Raw genomic sequence first — 20,811 nt, forward strand, 5'->3', positions numbered from 1 at the left:
TTATGTTGTTATTCAGTCCAGAGTCCATCTATGAAGTATATGTATTGTCTAGTATTTCATTTAATCGTGCTGTTTGCTTTGTAAAGACAACACCTGGACAACTACAACGACAATATTTAAATACATTGTTCTTATAATTGTTTTAAGGTCTTAATGCACATTTTTATTAACCTACGTTTTATTTAAGACACTTTTTCTGTCACACAAGAAGGCATAAAGCACAGTATGACCATAATAAAACATGTCAACAGATAATCCTGGCTTTCACACAACTCACTGTCAGCCCAATCAAAGTATTGATCGCTATCAAAGCATCAAAGAGTTTCAGCCATACAGCATCATCATTGTTGTCTTGTTGGCTCTGCGGTGTTTGTCAGTGTTTGGAGTCTTTTTTTACCTTTGCCCTGATGTGTCGCATGGCGAGCCCTTCCTCTTGCGTGACTCTGGCGTGGCAGGGTCCAGGGGGCTTTCCCCTACTGCACTCATTTTCAGCTTCAACTGACCTGCGGAGGAAGAAGAAGAAGAAGAAACACATGGTTGAGAGAAACATCAGCAGCAACAACAACAACGTAAGAGCAGTGACTAAATCCCACAGATCCTATTTATCTAATCTTAAGTGTGAAATAAACAAACACACTTGCAAACTGTCGTCTACAAGCAACTATTTATTTGACCGCTGGTGAAATGTTGTTAACTTATCCTGGATTTCTGTTTATTTCAGGATAATTCCTGTTGTTTCACTCGCAAAGCAGTTCAACTGTTCCTTTTATCTACTGAAGTTTGGTGCAGAAAACTAAATAAAAAGGAACATTAGAACTAATTTGAGTAAAGCAAACACTGTTTTTTGTGCTTTGAACTTTGACTTTAGTTGACAGTAATGTTCTTTACTTCTACTCTAAAATAATTGTAGCTGCATGTAATGAAACAGTAAGACAAGGCGTTTAGTCTGCAGACACAAACATCAGTAACATGAATCTCTTTACAGCAGTAAGAAACACAAACTGCACAGTTGACAGTATATGAACTTCAATCATAGTTCAGGATGTTTTCAGCACAGTGAAACTGATACGACTATACTACTGATAATACTACTGGAACAAAACCAGGCACACAAACATTAGCATGTGGTCAAAAACACAATAAACAAAGAAACATTATGTCAGAGCAGCTTTTTGAAGTTCATATACGTCTTTTCAAAGTGTGACATCATGTGACAGAAGTTGTTGTAGTGAGCCGACAGACAGTTTATCTATATATCTATTAAATTAAATGTTCTATATAACTTATATTGCAAAAAACCCAGCGAGGTGCAGTCCCTGAAGTAATCAGAAACAATGCTGAATTATAAGCAGCTTTAAAATGTGTACAAAAGGTATTTGGTTCACATTATTTATTTACATCTGTCACAATAACATCAACACTAGCTCAAACTGTCCCGTTACAACAGCTGCCGTCTGTTCTCTACCGTGATGTTTAACGCTGTAGTTTTCAGGTGATTCTGTTCAGGATTTTATTTGACTGAAAGTTCTCTCCAACATTTTTTGTTTTGTATGTTTCTGGCATTCCTTTTAAGTCTCTCTCTCAATGGACTCATGTCTGTTCTTTATCTGCAAAGTCTACAGTCTGTGTGTGTCTCTCTCTCGCTGCATCAGGGTAACCATGGCAACAGGAAACCCTGCAACATTCGATGAAGCACACCGTGTATAAGAAGAAGAGTTAACCGGGTTCCTGCACGATCCATTAAGCCAAATATATTAAAGTTAAAACATTTTTAATGCTCTCAGAAATGGTATGAAAAGCTTCTTTGGGTGTCACACTGATTCTCACACTGACCTGTCGATGACCTAAAGGTCTGTGGGATGAATGTATGTGGGTGGGTGAGGAGTGGAGGGGTGGGGGGGGCATGTGTCACTGGATGTATTGCTTACTGAAGCTGTAAATAAATAAAAAATATTGTATGAAAAGACTGATAAAATAATCCAAATAAACACAAAGTTGCAAAATCCAACATAGTTCTGGATGAACTTCATGAATTTAAGTTATAAATGATCAGTAGTACAAGATAAATACTGTAATATTATAAAGGCTACTACGGATATGAACTCCTGTCATGTTTACCAGACAGCGTATATATATTGTATATGTGTATTATCATTTCTGTCTGTTGAATATAAAGTTTCTAATATGAATGAACTAACGATACGATACTATCACCATAACGATACATCACAACAAAGGTGATTCTGCGATTCACACTATATATATATATATATAAAAGAAATAATCTACGATGTGTAAACATATCTGTGATGAAGAAGAAGCAGGAAATAATCAGATAATGTACAATGTTTATTAACAGTCCATTAGTTTCACAGAGCACACTGCTGACTGCAGCCTCTCACAGAGTCTGATAAGACACAAACACAGAGGCGACGTCGTGCTAATAACACAAAGATTTATTCCTTCTCTGTGTCAGTAAACACAACACGCGACCCGCCGATGACTAACTGCTATATTCAGCTTAACTAGATATTCAGGGGCTGACGAGTGATGACGGTCGGTTAAACATTAACATGATAAACAGACACATACACACACACACACACACTGGGGAGCCTCTCATAGAGCCGCTAGCTCAGCCACAACACAGAAACTTTTTACAAAAAGGGTCATGAATGAGCTTCTAGTGACGGTCAAAGCTTCAGCTGACTCTCTGTGTTTCCAGCACAGACGTGAGGAGTTGCATCTCTTCTTCGTTGTCACCTACAACTGTCGTCCACCTGACCATCACCTGCCTGTTCAGCACCTCCATAAAGAGTCGGAGGACAGCGGTGAGTCAAAAAAAACATATCTATAACATACTGCAAATGGAAATATTGCAATAAGTTGCAATATCAATGTTTTGTCCCACCTCTAGTTTGTTTGAAGACCTTTAATTTAGTCTTTTGGGAACTGTACACATCCTTGTTTGGAGGAAAACAAATGTAAACATGATGACAGATGGACACAAGTCTCTTAATCTGTGAAACCACATCCATGCTGTAAAGTATGGACACACAAAAAACATTTTAAATCCACAACAAGCTACCAGCAAAAATCAAGCTGCCATCGTTACAGCGTCGGGTGCAGCTGCAAGGCCACGTTCCTTCCTTCCTTCCTGCCTTGTTAACATCGCACCTCAAAATCACACCGCTCCTTCTCGACCCTCCTTGTGTCGCTGACACAGAGCACTTAAAAAAAACATCCATCCGACCGCAGCGAGAACTGAGAACAGTGCAGCTCGTTAGCGCGCAGTAAAAATGAGACTCAGGGTAGGAAATGAACATCTACCAGCTACTGACTGATACATGTTCAAATCATTATTTGGAGTCTGAAATCTATCAATGACGTTCATATTTTATAGTCATAGTCTGCTGAGACTGAGCTCAGTACATGCATAAAAACAGCTGAAGTCCTATTAATTGACCGACACAACTGGTTTATTAAAACATGCTCTCTATGGTTTATGTGTGTGAAGCCCTTTGTGCAGCTGTGTTGAGTCTGCAAATAAAGCAATAATTATTAAAATGTTGATTAAACTGATGTCTGCATGTAGCTGCAGTACAACAGTTAGAAAATGCAACAATACTTCAGTTAAACCTTGAATAGAAGCGGGTATTGATTGCCGATATGGCGTTCTGGAAATTACATTAAAAAGAGTGGAGGTCGTCTTTTATCTGCGGACCAGACAATTACGAGTTCACAGGATCCTTCTTGTATAGAGAGAGAACCGCCGTCACGCCGTCTCCTACACGCCGTCTCCTACACGCCGTCTCCTACACGCCGTCTCCTACACGCCGCTCTGCGTTAAGGCTTGTTTGTAGCCTTGATGTTGCTACACCAGTGATTGGATTCAAGTCTTGTCTATTGTGAGTCTTCTAGTGTTAGTCAGCACTTTAAAGTGTTTGGTTAGCTCAGTTTAACCTGAAGGAGTTTTCCTGCCACGGAGGGGATAAATCCATGAATCCGAAGCGTTTTCCCAATGTCTTCACTGCAGAAACTAGACCGGACTTCCGGATCTCCTGTCTGGCAGCTACGAACCGCTGCTGTCACACGTTATGAGGAGCTCAAAACAGACAGTGTGAAAACTGCTGAAGAAAATAATTTTGACCTCTTTCGACAGCCTGACAGGAGAGAGTGTGACTATGTGGATGATAGAAAAGCTACATAAATGTGGAATTTCCGTTCTGCTTTAATGGTATAAAGGTATTTCACTTTTTACGAGAGAAAAGGCTCCGGGGACGAGGACTTTCTTCTCCTTGCGTTAATATTTTCTCAGGGCAACTTTCCTGACAGGACGAGTGTTTTGCATCTTCACCATAAAACAGGTGTTGGAAAAGGTGAAAGGTCATCTTAACCGTCTTTCTTTTACCTTGCTGAGTGTAAACATGTTTATGTGAAGTGATAACAGTTATAAAATGACCTGCCCGTCATATTAACATTCTTTTATTGAAGTTATTTCTGTGTATTTCTGGCGATAAGTCAACATGACTGAAAGAGAGCGAAAGATACAGTAGTTATATCTGATGATGTAACAAGCAACTATACACATTATCTTATTTAGAGACTGGACATGCTCTAACAATCAATTACATGACTGGGAAATCTATTATTTCTCTACAGAGCATAGCGGCGAGGGGAAAGCTGGAGTGTGTGTGTGTGTGTGTGTGTGTGTGTGTGTGTGTGTGTGTGTGTGTGTGTGTGATTGATCAGCACAACAAGCCGTCATCAACAACCATCATCATGGTATTTCTGGGCTTTCCTGTTTCCCCTCCTCTGTTGTGATTATGTTTCATGAACAACATGGAAAAGTGCTGATGATTAAGGCTCCATCATTACCCTCCTCGTTAGCCGGCTTCGCAGCCGCAGACAAACAATGTAATAGTTACTTATAAACAGCAATATCAAAAACATACATGACTGGATGAACCTCATCAACTGTATTGAACTTATTGCACTTAAAAAGTTCATCATCTAGTCTGACACATGGATGTAAGTGGAGTCAGCAGGTTCCCTCTATATCTACTGCAGTAACGCCGTGTTATTGTATCACTACAGTATCCAAGGTTGGAATATAAAATATGAAAAACCTCTAAATGTATAAACTTTATTAAAGGGGAAGTGATTTATTCTTCTATTTAATGTGTTACAGAATGTTTTCTAGTAAAAATGCAACACTTGTTTTGCTTTTCCTTGCAAAGGAAATGATTTTCAGAAAGTGTTTTTCTCCATTTTGGCAACTATTTCTATTTAAACCAACTGTTAACTATATTATTGACAATCATTACTCAATCAATCATCAAAATGTTCAGCTCTTTAAGGACATTTATGCTTGTATTCAACTTTTTTTTCTAACTTAAAATATTAAGCATTTTTCCAAAAAAAAAAAAAAAAAAAAAAATGAAACGTTCAAATCCTCTAAAACTTACTTTATTTTGAAATTCAACTACTTCCACATACTTTCAGCTAGAGACTTAATTCAAGCTTTAAACAAACAGGTCACAAAACAGTTCTTCATAGAGAAAAATGTATTTGAAAGGTACTGCAGTAAAAGTACATAAGTATTATGAGCTTGATGTAGTTAAAGTATTGCAGTAAAAGTACATAAGTATTATGAGCTTGATGTAGTTAAAGTATTGCAGTAAAAGTACATAAGTATTATGAGCTTGATGTAGTTAAAGTATTGCAGTAAAAGTACATAAGTATTATGAGCTTGATGTAGTTAAAGTATTGCAGTAAAAGTAGTGGTTTGGTCCCTCTGACTGATATATTATTATATATGACATCATTAGATTATTAATAGTGAAGCATCAGTGTTAGAGCAGCATGTTACTGTTGTAGCTGCTGGAGGTGGAGCTAGTTTACACTACTTTATATACAGTTAGCTAGTTTACACTACTTTATATACATATATAGACCATAAATCATCATAAAACAGCTGTCAGCAGGTGTCGTGACTCCTTGCAAGAAGCAGAAGCAGGTTGTTTTCCTTTTTTTTTGCACTGCAGCACAACTAAACTGTTTCATTAATAGTTAATTAATAGTCAATTAACAGCCATTGTGCCACCATGATCCCACAACCGAGGCACATACTGCTGCATCATGTCTTGTTTAGTATCTTGTGATTGCAAACTGTCTTGTCGAGCCTGGGAAGCAGCAGTTGCAGGAGTTTCAATGAAAGTTAAACTAAAGTAAAGCAGAAGGCCAAAGGTTTGATTTATGATAATGATTTCCATTAAAGTGACATGAACGCACTGTTTCATGATATATTTAATGAGATAAGCTGATGCGTATGTAATTTTATTATGAATTCAATACATAAGGATTATTGTCCGGTAAGAAGTTTAAAATCCTGCTGTGTTCTGTTCTTCTTCACTCACTTTATAAACTAATGTTGATACCGTCACAACACTTCAGCTGCTTCACAGCAAATAAATATAAATGCTACATCTAAAAGCGAAGGTATGATTTTACTGTGAAACCTTGTTGGGAAGTTCTGACAATAAAGTGAAAAAAAAAAAAAAGCATCATGTAGAAGCTGTAAAGTTATGAAGCTCTGTTTAGGCTTTGAGGGAGAATATGATGAAGAGGCACAGAGGCTTTTCAACATGTAATGAAGATGATTTTTTTCATTATGTAGCTGTCCCATCAACATACAGAGGGCAGCGTGGCAGCAGCTCTGATCTCTGCTGTACACAGTCATCCTGCAGGAGGAACTGTGCTTGTTAGCAGTGTTTTACAGGTTGGACGTGTCTACATCAGGTCAGGATGAACATTTAATGCATGTTAGAGAGAAGTTCCACTGCAGGTTTTGTAACTGGATCCACTAAGATGTGGTCATATTAAGCTATTTTATGGACTTGATAGGCTTCAAGTCATCATGTTAACATATATACACACACAGCTGTGCTCATAAGTTTACATACCCTGGCAGAATTTGTAAGATTTACGGTTGTGACCATTAAGTTCAATTTTGGACTCATCACTCCAAATGACTTTGTTCCAGGAAGTTTTGAGGCTCGTCTAGGTGCTGTTTGGCATATTGTAAGTGGGCTGTTTTGTGGCGTTGGTGGCAACTCGACCGTGCAGCCCATTTTTTGTTCAAGTATCGCCTTATTGTGCATCTTGAAACAGCCACGCCACATTTTTTTTGCAGAGAAGCCTGTATTCCAGCTGAAAGTTGCATGTGGGTTTTTCTTTGCAACAGTTGTGGCTGAAATCTTTGTTGTTCAACCTGTCCGTGGTTTGGTATCCACTTCATCAGAGCTTGAACACTACTGATCGGCATTTTCAAATCTTTGGATACCTTTTTATATCCTTTTCCTGATTTATAAAGTTCAACTACGTTTCCTCGCAGGTCCTTTGACGATTCTTTTGCTTTCCCCATAACTCAGTATCCAGTAAAGTCAGAGCAGCCCTGGATGGAATGTGCAGGGCAAGAAACTCATTGACTATTTATACACAGACACTAATTACAATCAAACAAATCACAGGTGTGGAAACTTACCCTTCATAGCCATTTCAACCTGTGTGTGTCGACCTGTGTGTTTATTATCAGGCCAAACGTGCAAGGGTATGTAAACTTTTGGTCAGGGCCATTTGGGTGATGTCAGTTATCATTATAATTTAAAAAGGGCACATGCAAATAAATGGCTTCACCTGACCACTATCCCTAAATAAAGGTTTTTAGCGTGATCGGTCATAGTTTCCAAAAAATGGCCAATGATTCACAAATTCTATCTATCTATATAACAAAAGTGAGTATATTCCTTTGCAATATCATTATAATGTTAAATGATACAAAATTGTGTCATCTTATGACACTTGTAGTATTTTTAGGGTGAAGTGTAGGGTATTTGATCTTATTTATCTACATCCAAGTACAGGCCTTAAAATACAACCGTTAATCGGTTAACCACCAAAAATATTTTTGACCAGTTACACATGTCAGTCTATAGGTTAATAACAGCAATTACATGATCACAACATCAGATATTCTTTTTGAATGGATAAAGTACCGGTGTAAAACCAACTTCTATACAGAGTGTTGCATTATGGGTTGTTTGTAGCATTAATGTTGCTAGGCTAGCGGGTGTCTTACAGTCTGTTTATAGTGAGCTTGTTAGAGTCAGTCAGTACTAAAAGTGTTTTGTTAGTCCAATTCAACCTGCAGGAGTTGAATTGGACTTTTTCTGCCACGGAGGAAATAAATTCATGACGAGTGAAAACGAGTCCGAAGCGTCAACGTCTCTACTGCAGAAACTGAATATGTCAAGCTGCCAAATACCACTTTTTGACCACTTCCAAGAGCCTGGTAGGAGAGTGTGTGGGTATGTAACTATACTAACATGTAAGTTATATTCAAAAAGTAACCTCATTTTTCCAAAAACAGCTGTTGGAAAAGGGGGGTCGTCTTATAATCAGGGTGGCCTTATATTCGTATTGTTATTTATATCCTTACCTCGAGCCCGAGTATGTTACGCCATCGAGAGCTACTGTGACTAAACACACCGGGAGAAGAAGCTAAAAGTCAAGCTAGCTCTGACCATCAACAGCTCTTACAAATGAAAGCTACATCACAACTTTAATTAAAAATGAACCGGTTAGTTATTGTTTAATGGGTGTCTGTCTGTCAAAAGCAAAATTAACCGAAACTGACTACAAAAATGATTACAACTGTGACTTCAAGTTAAGACTAATTGCCTGAACAAGGTTATAAAAGAACCTGTGAACACAACTTTCTCACTTTTGGCCTGGGTTGTGTCTAATGCAACATGGCTCCACATGGTGAGGAACTGCCTGAACAAGTAAGAAACCAGATTGTGAGACTTCATAACGACGGGAGAGTAAAGGTGTAACATTACATAGTTTCAGGGTCGCGGTTCGGTACGTTTTCGGTAGAGCAGAAAAAAAAAAGAAAGTGAAATGTATCCTTCTATTTCCTGCGAGGAGTCATGACACCTGCTGACAGCTGTTTTATGATGATTTATGGTCGCTCAGAACTGGTTCTTATGACATCGGAAATCAAATGTGTTTGTAGTTGTTTGGAACGACTTCACTCGAGGGCGGAGTGAAAAGATGACTGTCACAGAGAGGGGAGGGGGACGGGGAGACGCAATATTGTTTAAATACGGAGAAAACGGCGCATTTTTTAATAACAATGACGGTAGCAACACTACATGAGCATGGGTAACCAGGGTAACCAGGGTAACCAGGGTAACCAGGGTAACCAGGGTAACTTGGCTAAGTCAGCGAACATACATCCATGAGCAGGCTACACGTATGCTACAGCTAAGTGGTGCACTGCCAATAAAAGTGCTAGCATTATTGTTCCATACGTCGGAGTTCGTAGATTGTTCCACTATTTTGACAGTAATTGTTTGGGTCGGGGAGCACACAGAACCATTACACCCCTACGGGAGAGGGTACAAGATCATCAGTCGGCTGCTGAACAGAAGCCAAAACACAGCTGCAGGAAGACCCAAACTACCAATAACAGAAGGTCCTCTGAAAATGACGGTACACACGATTCGCTATTTACGCAGCCTTGCATTGAAAAAGAGACGAGCAAGTGCTTCTGACTTGGCACAAGGATTATCTGTGGAAACTGGTGTTTCAGTGACTCCTCACACAGTGTGAAGGACACTGCAGGAAGTCAACCTCTACGGACCACGTCCAACAAGAAAACCGTTGCTCACTAAAACGGCACAAAACTGCTGCAAGATTAAACTGAACTTAAACATGAAAAGAAGCCTGAAGATGAATATTAGCAGCATGTTCTTTGTTCAGATGAAACCAAAATAAATGGATCAGATGGTGACTGCATGGTGCCGACCGTGAAACATGGAGGTGGGAGCGTGCTGACACGGGGCTGCAGCAGTGCAAAAGGTGTAGAGATGACATTTATAGATGGTACTATGAAAGCAAGGTTGTAAAACCCAAATACTCCTAGTCTCAGGAAAGGTTGGCAGGAGAGGAAATATGTCCCTGACCTGAATCCAACAGAACACCTTTAGAGTATTTTAAAGAGGAAGGTAGAGCAACAAAACCCCTCCAGCAAAGAGCAGCTGAAAAGAACCATGTGTGAAGGACGACAGAACATCTCTCAGCAGATTTGGGCAGAACTGGTATCATCCATGACCAGGAGGATCCAATCTGTCATCAGATATGAAGGCAGGCGTACTAAATATGAAAAAAGTCTCACTAATGAAGGGTGTGGTGACTTTTGTTGCAGTTCGTTCTTAAATATGGACCTTTCATTACAGTCTGATCAGTCAAATATTCTGTCGGTATTGTCTAAAAACAAATAAAATTGTATTGAATGAACAGGATATGTAATTACTTCACATCTTAAATGATATTGTCCAGGGATGTTTTGTTATGTACAGTATTGTTGAGTCTTACTGGATGTTGTGTACTTGTTCCTGAAGTATTGTAAACAATTTATGAGGACCCCAGGAAGAGTAGCTACCATTAAAATACAGTAGCTAATGTGAATCTAAATAAACAAATGTGCTTTGCAGAGGAGATATTAATAACCTGTTATCACACAGTTTACGCTGAGTTAAGTGTGAACTTTTACATATGCACAATCAGTCATACAAATCTGAATCCACTGACTAATACCAACTTATGATTAAATATATAAAAAATAGTTCTGTCCTCAGAAATTTAACTGTTCAAATGATCCATTTCCACCATCTGCTCGTCCTGTTTTTCATCCAAACACATAAAATTATGAACTTTCTACATCCATATTCACAAAATCTGAACACAGCAAAGCCAACAGAGCGTTCACCTTTACATACAGCCTGCATGTATAGTCTATACTGTAGCTTGTAGCTTAATAAACTATCTATTTTGCACCCTGTCCCTGACTGAAACATGTGTAAGCTGCATGTAAAGTCTCAGAATGAAACTGCTGGCTTTAACTGATAACATTTTGATTGAGCATATTTAGTATGTAACCCTTAAACGAGGTAACGGCATTCACAGTTTGCACTGATTAAAAAAAACACCAGATCCTGTTTTACATGTGACTGAAACAATCATAATTAGAACAGCTGCAGTGTGAACACACAGCCTCGGTCACACTTTCACACACATACCAGCCTTGCAGTAAAGAAAAAACAGAACGGAGGAAAAAAAAAAAAAAATGCAGATGGAGGAAAAAAAAAAAAAAGTCTAATCTACACACCTGTAGACCAGGTCAGCAGCCTCCTGCACCTTCTGACCTCACACCCCTCTCTCTCTCTCTCTCTGCCTCTCTCTCTCTCTCTGACGTGACGTACGGCAGAGGATCGAGCCTTCAGTCACCAAAGAGGAAGAAGAAAAAGCAGCAGCAGCAGCGACAGCTCAGCAGAGCCAGACCACTGAGAAATATAGTCCGATGCCTCCACAGGCTCTCCATTACAACCGCCTGCCCGTCTCAATATCTTTGGGTTTGTCCTTTTCTCTCAAAGCTCTCTCGCTCTCTCTCTCTCTCTCTCTCTCTCTCTCTCTCCTCCTTCGGTCTCTCATTCCACACGCTATACTGATCACTTCACACACACACACACACACACACACACACACATACACACATACACACACACACTCAACAGCGCAATGTATGGCTTGCAGGGGCTGTGTGGGGGGGGGGGGGGGGGAGTGAGGAAGAGACCACCAGGTAGAGAGTGGGGAGTAAAGGATGTAGAGGTAAAGGGAGGAAAGAGCACGCATTCATTATGCTTATCAATACTCCTAATATACAAGCTTTCAATAGGTCCTGTTTAATGATTGAAGCTTCTTGGGAGAACATATATGTTGTTGAGCATCCTGGGAGGAATGTGAAGCTGTGAGGAAAAGCACTTCCTGGAGTTCCTGGATGGTTCCTATAGCTTCACTTTCTGGTCTGGATGTACATTTAACACTGTACGACCTGTTTGGCTTCCTCACAGAGTTAATCAGTCTCAAACATGTCACTAAAAAACCCAATAATATTCCCAATATATGTCATGGTAAGTGAGTGTGGAGCACTCACTGGATACGTAAAGATAACAACAACAAAAAGACATAATATTCACTAACTGACCGTTTAATCTTCTTCATATGAACGACTTCCAACAACAGTAAAACAGTTATTGTCTAACATGAGACCCCCCCCCTCCCCACATGGATCATATGGCCCATGCACACAGCGTGGCCACCCCTCTGTGTTTGAGCGAGTTGGTACAGCCCATGAGAAGCTGCTCAGTCACTGTTGCTAAGGCCCACCCTCTGGAATATAGGACATGACCAGAGAATGTATACAGCCTCAGTCAAACAGGGCTACGGTGCACCCACTGACTCCTGGATTATATTCACACGTGTTGTATGTGACACAGAGAATGTTAACACATGGGGGGACCTGGTGAGAGTTTTTTTTTTTTTTTTTTGGTATGTCAGTGGTAAATCATCACAGATTATAAAGTTAATAGTTTTTTTATTGTGGCAGCACTCACATCCTGCTGTTAAAGACACGTAAAACAGAGATTTGTTTCTGCTACGGGAAGCTAAATAGCAGCTGCTGTGTACATGTGGCTTCCACATGAGGTCAGGGTTAAGGTCAGTTTACGCATAATTCAATCAATGAACTAACTGATTCTGCCGTTACTCTACTATTGATAAACTACTACAGGAAGGCATCTGCCTACCTGCTTGTGTCACCGAAGTCTCAAAACTATTAACTAAATCATCCTATTATTAATTATTTGTGATATTGCTTCTCACAAAAAATGACTGCAGGTCATTTTGGCAGCGATCTGACATTGAAACACATTTTTATGACGTAACTGTGATTTAATTTTGGCTCATTATAGAGACTGATGCAATGACTACTTTCCAAAACAAAACATTAGCCCGTCTACATGCATAATTTATCCGGACCAAATTATTCAAATAGCACATAAAGAGGGTTTCCTTTCTGAGAGGCCAGACGCTTACAAGACAAACAAATACAACGCATGTTTTAACTTCAGAGTTCATTCGGCTGCTTTAGCATCCTTTCTCACACAACAGACAGTGTATGCATTTTGCCGGGGGGGGTAGGGGGTGGGGGGGGGCATCCACATTTCTCAAATATACATGTGCAACTGTGTGGAACTACATCAAAGACACATTTACATCGCTTTGTAATGGATGACAAAGTTTTCTCTCCCTCTGAATCATCGTGTGCATGAGTTTGCACTGCTGCTGACACAATTTCTACAACTAAAAATCCTTCAGTGCTGCTCGCAGATGTAGGCAGACCGCCGCTCTAAAGATCTGATGTGTAACGCTACTGACGGCTGCTGCTGTATCATAAAGACAACTACTGTGTTAAATAACCACCAGGCCTGCCGTGGAATACTTTAAAAAGCACTTTAAATGCAGTTATTATGCATGAAACGTCTCTCTTTCTTAATTAATCTGACATCATATTTACAACTAATCACTCACAACTGCTTTTATTATATTATTTATTATTATTATTTATTCTACATCTACATTATTCAACAGGTCTGTGTTGTGTATTAATGGAGAACAATGTGACTTTGGCAACTAACAGTTAATTATCTGTTATCAATTATTAATCTTCTAATTAACTGGTTAGTCATTTAGACTAGTGTTGATCAACTAATCATTGTCTTTATGGTGATGGATTTCCATACAGTGGAATGAGTGGTATGTTCTGGAAAGCGGTGCTGGTTTGTGTCTACGTGATTTGTTATAAATGTGCAGAAACACTGGTGTGCTCCTTTAAGAGTCCCCGCTTCTTAACTAAATACCCTGTAAAGTTCCACTCCATTGTTTCCCCACCATCTGTGTTCACCCTGATCCAGGATGTTTACCAAGAGTAAGAAATAACCTTGGACTGCACACACAGCTCCGCAGACACTACTACAGTTTGCCAGACTCCTTTATAGTGTATAGAATACATAGTGTAACAGCCATCTGCAGTGGACCGCTGCCCGCGCAGACCATACTGTTATCTAGCAGGAGAGACTTTAAAATCATTTCATATGTGTCTCTGGGTCCATACACAGACAGAGACAAAATATATATCTCTAATTACATAAGTAAAATGAGAAATGATGAAAAAAAGAAATGAGTGTATTACATCATCTGTTTCAGCTGTGTGTGTGTGTGTGTGTGTGTGTGTGTGTGTGTCATCGCTCACCCCGTTTTTTTTTTTTTTTCACAGATCGTTTTCAACCTCAAACACGTTCACCGCCAGACTGATAATTCCACATGAATATTCATCATTTATTGAACTCCACTGGTCTCTGTGTAATTTGGAGTGGGAGTGTGCGGTGTGTGTGTGTGTGTGTGTGTGTGTGTGTGTGCGGTGTGTGTGTGTGTGTGTATGTGTGTGTGTGTGTCCTCGTTTCAACCGGTGAAACGCTACGGGAGGCCCTCTTCAGACATGCTGGGATGTTCACAGTCATACATCCCGTCTGGGGGCCCAGAGCCCAGGTCTCAGAGCACGGGGGGGGGGGGGGGGGGGGAGAGAGCGTTTATCTTACTTGTGTCTCTCTCTCTCTCTCTAAACTACTAATTTGACCTGAACTAACTGACAGGCTCTAGTCTGGCTGGAGACTTTCTAATCCAGCCCAGTTATATCATTCTGTTTCTTACAGACTAGTTTCTGTATCATGAGGATTGATGAGTGTTCACAGTTTTATTAACTATTTCACTGTAGATCTCAAAAAAGCCAATAAAACAAGTTCTTCCAACTACAAAGCACACACTCCGATCACACCCTCAGAATAAATAAACCTGAACAGTTACACTGACATCTCAAGTATGATGCCACTTTGGATTCTCACACTTGCTTTCTCACTTCTGAAAAAAAAAATTCAAATTAAGAGCATAACATGATAAAAAGTGGAAAAAGTGACTGAACTCTTCTAATCTCTATAGAAAGCCAGCGTATGGTTGCAGATGCACTTTACAGTCTTGCACTAACTATGAAACAAGTATGAAACCCATCCAGGCGCATGTGTGTACATTAGAGCTGCAACTGATGATTATTTTCATTATTTGTTTGGTCCATAAAATTTCAGAAAATGGTGAAAAATCTCCATCAGTGTTTCCCAAAGACAGATATTCAAGTTTATGGTCATAGTGAACTAAATAAACCAGATAAACATTCACATGTGAGGAGCTGCAATCAGAGAACATTTCTTTCTTTAAAAAAATGACTCCTACTGATTTCTTGATTATCAAAATAGTTGGCGATTAATTAACTAATGGTTACAGCTCTAGCGTACACTCAGTCCGTGGCTCATTTTCAGCTCAATACAGTATAATAACCAGCTCCTGTGTCTTGCTTCACTTCTATGAATATTAAATATTGACCTCTGTCCACCTCTGCCACTGACATCCAGATACAAACACGGCCTGCAGCCTTAGTTAGAAGTCGAGTTTACACACTAAAGCGATGAATAAAACATGTATTTGAGTCAATAAGGGAAATAAGCATGATAACGGACATAATGAACACAGTTAGACGGACGCAAAACACACAACACCTGTGGCTTAAAATGAGACATACTGCAGCGCTGGAGCAGAACACACACAACCACGACCAGTCATACTGTACCTACTTGATCTAGGGCTCCAGCGGGTGAGTCATGTGGTGGCTGTGGTGGGCCTTGTCCAGGGCTCAGAGCAAAGATAGAAGGGAAGAGAAGGGAGACCGGGGTGCGGGGTGGGAGGGAGGGGGGGGAGGGGGGAGGTGAGATCAGTGGTGGGCGAACAGCTTAGAGTTGAGATGATCGAGCGGTGGTGGTGGGGTTATGGCTCCACGGCCGCTCTGTCACATGGCACCATCCCAGGTGCATAGAGAAGCCTGTTGGCCTCTGACTGGGAGGAAGAAGAAAAAACAGAACGTCAGTTTGAGATACAACATGTTCTTATGCTGACGTTCAAAATATGCCCATGTTGATTACAGTATATAACCAGCACATGCTATCAAAACACTGAGACACTCCTTTCTGATTTAGAGAACACTGGGTTCCTCTAAACTCCCATCCAGCACCAAACCGTTTAAGAGATGTGGAAATAAATTAATATCAAATTGTTTTAATGGAGATCATCTAATTATCTCCTTTACTTTCTACAGCCATCGTCTAGAAGTCAGGATTGTAACATCAAACATGAAAAAGAAAAGACAGAACAATTACAGTGATGTGATCTTTTCAATTAAGACCATGAGTTCAACAACAAGTATCCCAAAGACAAACCTGTAACTTACCTCAGGCTAAAGGAGTCTGTTAGAAAATGCTAAACCTGTGCGACATGTGCATCAGGAAGTCTGTCAGTAAATGGTGCAGCCTGAGATATCTGCGTGTTACTTTTGTTTTCCCAAGAAAAGAAAATGTAGAGCGGTGCTGAGTCAGTCAGCGACCAAACACACACTTGACGAGGCAGAAGGAAGTGTACTGATATTGTACATTAAAAGTGGTTTCCCTTTCTAAAAAAAAATGGTGCAGCAAGTGCACCACTGCTGCGCTATCGCCTCTGGTTGTGAGATTATCAAAAACCTTGCCAGTTAAAAGCTTTATGAAGGGTGGTCAGTGGAGGATAGCAGGTACCCAGACTTGTTCAAGAATCCCTTCACAACACACAACTGGTCAAAATTACAGATAGGAATTTAGTTTCAGAGTAACAGAAAGACTGAGAGACAAATAAAAAGCTAAACAATGGAGAGAAAGACCTACTCACAAACCAAACCTTAACTTTACTTGGTTCTTACTTCCATTGTGGTCAGCTACTAAACTGAAACTACCAGGTAAAACTCTCAGAAACAGGTAGCAGTCACACTGACATTTCAGGTACTGGTGGTATCGACTGCTGAAAATTCACTTGTCACAGTGACACAAATTGATCAGCCATCCCTTCACAAATTTCATGTTTTGTTAAGAACGGGACTCACTCCAGATGTGGAGGCGCACTAAGAAAAAGTTGAGCTCTGACTTTCTTACAGCACAATGAAAAGAACAAGACCCGACCAACATGTGTATTCTGAAACTGGGAATGAAGACCTTGTCCAGCCTCATAGTGGATTTCTACTGTTACTCCCACCTCATCTTCATCTTTTATTGGCCTGGATATCACTTCTCGTCTCCAAATTCAACTCAAGTCCAAGATTGATTCATTTCAGTTGAGTTACATCAGATAAATACTACTCCCACAGCTCAACATCTCATATTAAGAGGTAATATCACAAAGACAGAGAGCTCAGACCAGTCTGACCGTCTGGTAGATGGGATCTGTAGATCCGCTACGAGATACAACAGTCCTGTAAACTGTGGCACGTCCATAGACTGCAACTGTTCATTGGGAACTCAAGGCAGCTATTACGGTCAGCTATCTTCTACCTTACTTTTAAACTTAAAATAACCTTTTTGTCCATGTTGTAATAACTTGATTCCCATAAAAGTAGACTTTTTTATACATTATGAAGCCCTAACAGAACCATTTACAAGTAAATACTGCAGACACGTAATATTTACACCTGTTTACAGAGTAAAGGTCCAAAGACTGATTTCAGGATTTCACAGATCGATTATGAATCATTCAAATGAGAATCCCAATTACTGTACTTACTGCACCCTGATGAAGACTTTTATGGTCAAAACAGGTTGATTTTTTTGAAATTGTAAGTAGCCATGTTGAATAAAGGCTTTTTAACTTAATCCCAGAGTTTTTTTGTTCCTGCTTCAAGCATGAGTGCCTGTAGTTTGTTTTTTCTTTCTATGTGATGACCCTTATCTTCAAGAGCACCTGCATTTTTCTTTTAGTTTTATACGATCGAGACAGTCCTCGAGCACACCACTACCTCTTTTTCACAAGTTAAGAATCCCAGTTAATCAGAGAATTGTTTTATCCAGCCCTTATCTTCAACAATACTTCTGCAAATGAGCAACCTGAAGGTCTGAAGGCTCAGATATTCAGTATTAAGAGGATCTTATACAAGCATTAGTTCACGTGCTGCAATATGAACATAAACAAGCCAAGAGCAAGAAGGTGAAACATTTGACAACCTGCCTGTGTCCATGTACCGTAAATAAAACCTAACAAACAATGCAAGTGTATTCAACCATAGTATTTTTTTTTTAAGACGAGACGTATGAATTGAGTTTGTGATTCACCAGGTTGGGTCCGGCCATCATCTCAGCTTGAGCGGTCTGACCAACGCCGATGTGTTTTGGAACGGTGTGACAGCCTTTATGCCTCGTCTATCGATGCTTGTACATAAGTACAAGGACTACGTGACAAATAGTGCAGATGTGGAAAGGTCAACCGGCTTATACAAGCACATGTTATCAGCTAGAAGAAGGTCAACGAGAGAGTCGAAATCCGGAGGTCTGGTGTTTTTTTTAATCATCGTCTCGTAGCGCTTTTGGTATTGAAGAAGGTACAGTCATGAGTAGTTCTGGTAGCACATCTTATTATGTAACAATGATCCCAACAGTCATGAAAACTGGACTGATCACTTGTTGATTGATGATTTCTAAACATATTGGAGTAAGACCAGCCTATAAACAACACTATAATTTAAGAAGATCATCTCTTTGCCCATTACATGAACGGCAAGTACATAAAGGAGAGCTGGTGGAGTATCAAGGAACCTTCACATTCACATGTTTAGCATCTATATGGGAGGATTCTGGAAGAACACTACATTTGATTTGCTGATAATCTTTGGATCAATATATTCATATGACCAGACACTGTCACACATGATTAAAGATGCTCAACATTGTTTAAAACACAAAGAGATAGAGAGCAAAGGTTACAGTGGTAACTTGCTTTGGTCGCATGTTTTCTGGCAACGACGATATTTGCATTCGACAAGTACTGACATGTTTTTATTGACAGTGTATGATTTTAACAGATGTGTCACTGTTTACATAACCTGTAGCTGTCATGTGCCAGAAGGAAGCAACTAAACAAATGTTAAACAAAAATTATTCTGTCTAAATGTACAACTTGAGGCCAGACATAAATAATAATTCTAATCATCTCACTAAACTGGTTGCTAATGACATGTTTATCCTCTTCCAACGTCTTGTTCAGGTGACGGCACTCGATCATACCGACTCTCACTGTTCAGCTAATTACAGTAGAGCAGGTCAATTAATTACAGCGTCTCAGAGCGGGTGACGGTAGGTTTCCTTTTCACAGCTCACTCAGTGGAACCTGCCTTATCTTTTAAACATTTGTTTGAGTAAACATGGCACTGACACTTCCACACAGCACAGTTCATCTGAAAAACAAAACCTTACTCATCTGTCCACCAGGGACGAGGTTTCTGGACGACTTTCCTTTAGCTGGAACATGAATACTGGGCGTTACAGTAAGTCAACTCAGCAAGTCTTGGAAGGATGCAACGATCAGACTTTTTCCTGATACCTCATTAGAAGGTATCGGCTGATACAGAGGATCCATTAGATACCAGCACTTTCTTCACTTTCCCAGTTTAGAAGCTGTAAACTTTGCTGACTGGGATCATTCCTCTGTTCATTCACTTACTAACTGTAAGTTATACACTATCATTTCCTTTGAATTTGTTGTTTGAATGTTATTTGATTAGAGTTAAAAAGATTAGTTCATAACTGATGAGTCAATCGTCAGAACATTGTTTCAGTTAAACATTTCAGCTTCTGAAATGTCATATATGATAGGTAAGAGAATATCTTTGAATTTAGAAGGTCACCTTGGGATTTGGAAACTATAAAGGACATTTTTCTCTATAATTTGACATGTTATAAACAAAACAATTTATCTGGCAGAGTAATAGGTATAGAAATCAATCGTTAGTAGCAGCCCTAAATGTTTTGAGGGTGCTTAAAATCTGATAAGACGCCAAATTCATTCAATTAGGTTCAAGGATGTTACATCCTGTTTATCTTAACGCCAGATGTCATAACCCTCACCTCCTGTATGACAAACCCCATGACTGACTCACACTTTTTCACCTCCATCATCAGTCACCAGTCTGAAGTTTCTTAAGGACAGCCGATGATGTCATTCGCTGTGTGAATGAGAAGGAACTTCAACAACAAAAGACATCTGCTGTGTTTTCTCAGTTACTCATTTGTACAAGTTGTTTCAAAATGTCAGGTTTCGGTGTGAATTTTGATTAACTGAGTGTGGATGAGTGGTGGGAAAAGATGGACAGGATAGAGGAGGAAGATAAAAAAGAAAAGAAAAGAAAGGAGAGACACTGAAGAGCTGAAGAAGTCAAGAGACGAAGCCGAGGCCGTTAAAACACACGATGTGTGCTGAGAAAGATCTGGCGATTGATTTTTTAAAAACAATCACCAAAACGGAGCTAAAGCAGGCTCTCCGTCAGTTTTATGTCACTGTGAAAAACAGGAAAGGTGAACCCTATGGTTCCAGCAGTTATGTTGGCCTACGTGCAGGGTTTTAACCGCAACATGCTTTCCACTGCGTCTGTGTGTTGCTTGGCAGCCGTTCTGCTAAATGTCGCTGAAGAACTACATTGCTTGGCGGAAGACTGATTATTTGTTATCAATAAATTATTGCATTTTTTCGTTGCCGTGTGTTTATTTTATGAAACTTTGCCAGGTATATGCAGTAAGAGTTTTATAAAAAGCAATAAGCCCCGCAAAGGCCGTGGTTTACAGTGGTATTAGAACAGCTGACAGCCTCTTGTGGCTTTATCAACACTGAAACTAAAACAGTCATTTCAAGTGTCAATTAAGCTGAACAGTTGAAATAAAGATCATATATAAAAAT

General features: G+C 39.7%; 1 protein-coding gene across 2 annotated transcripts in view; it reads right to left on the minus strand.

Moving 5' to 3' along the window:
- The window catches only part of ncoa1 (nuclear receptor coactivator 1), a 55,825-nt gene that overhangs the window by 22,385 nt on the left and 12,629 nt on the right, over positions 1–20,811 (minus strand). For both annotated transcript variants that reach the window (XM_044376337.1, XM_044376336.1), the window contains exons 2-3: positions 15,648–15,906; positions 398–503 (exon numbers count right to left, since the gene is read on the minus strand). In XM_044376337.1, the coding sequence (XP_044232272.1) occupies positions 398–486 (89 nt within the window). In that variant the 5' untranslated portion in view covers positions 487–503; positions 15,648–15,906. The remainder of the gene's footprint in view (positions 1–397; positions 504–15,647; positions 15,907–20,811) is intronic.

Source organism: Thunnus albacares, chromosome 16 (assembly GCF_914725855.1).
Source record: "Thunnus albacares chromosome 16, fThuAlb1.1, whole genome shotgun sequence".
Taxonomy (NCBI): Eukaryota; Metazoa; Chordata; class Actinopteri; order Scombriformes; family Scombridae; genus Thunnus; species Thunnus albacares.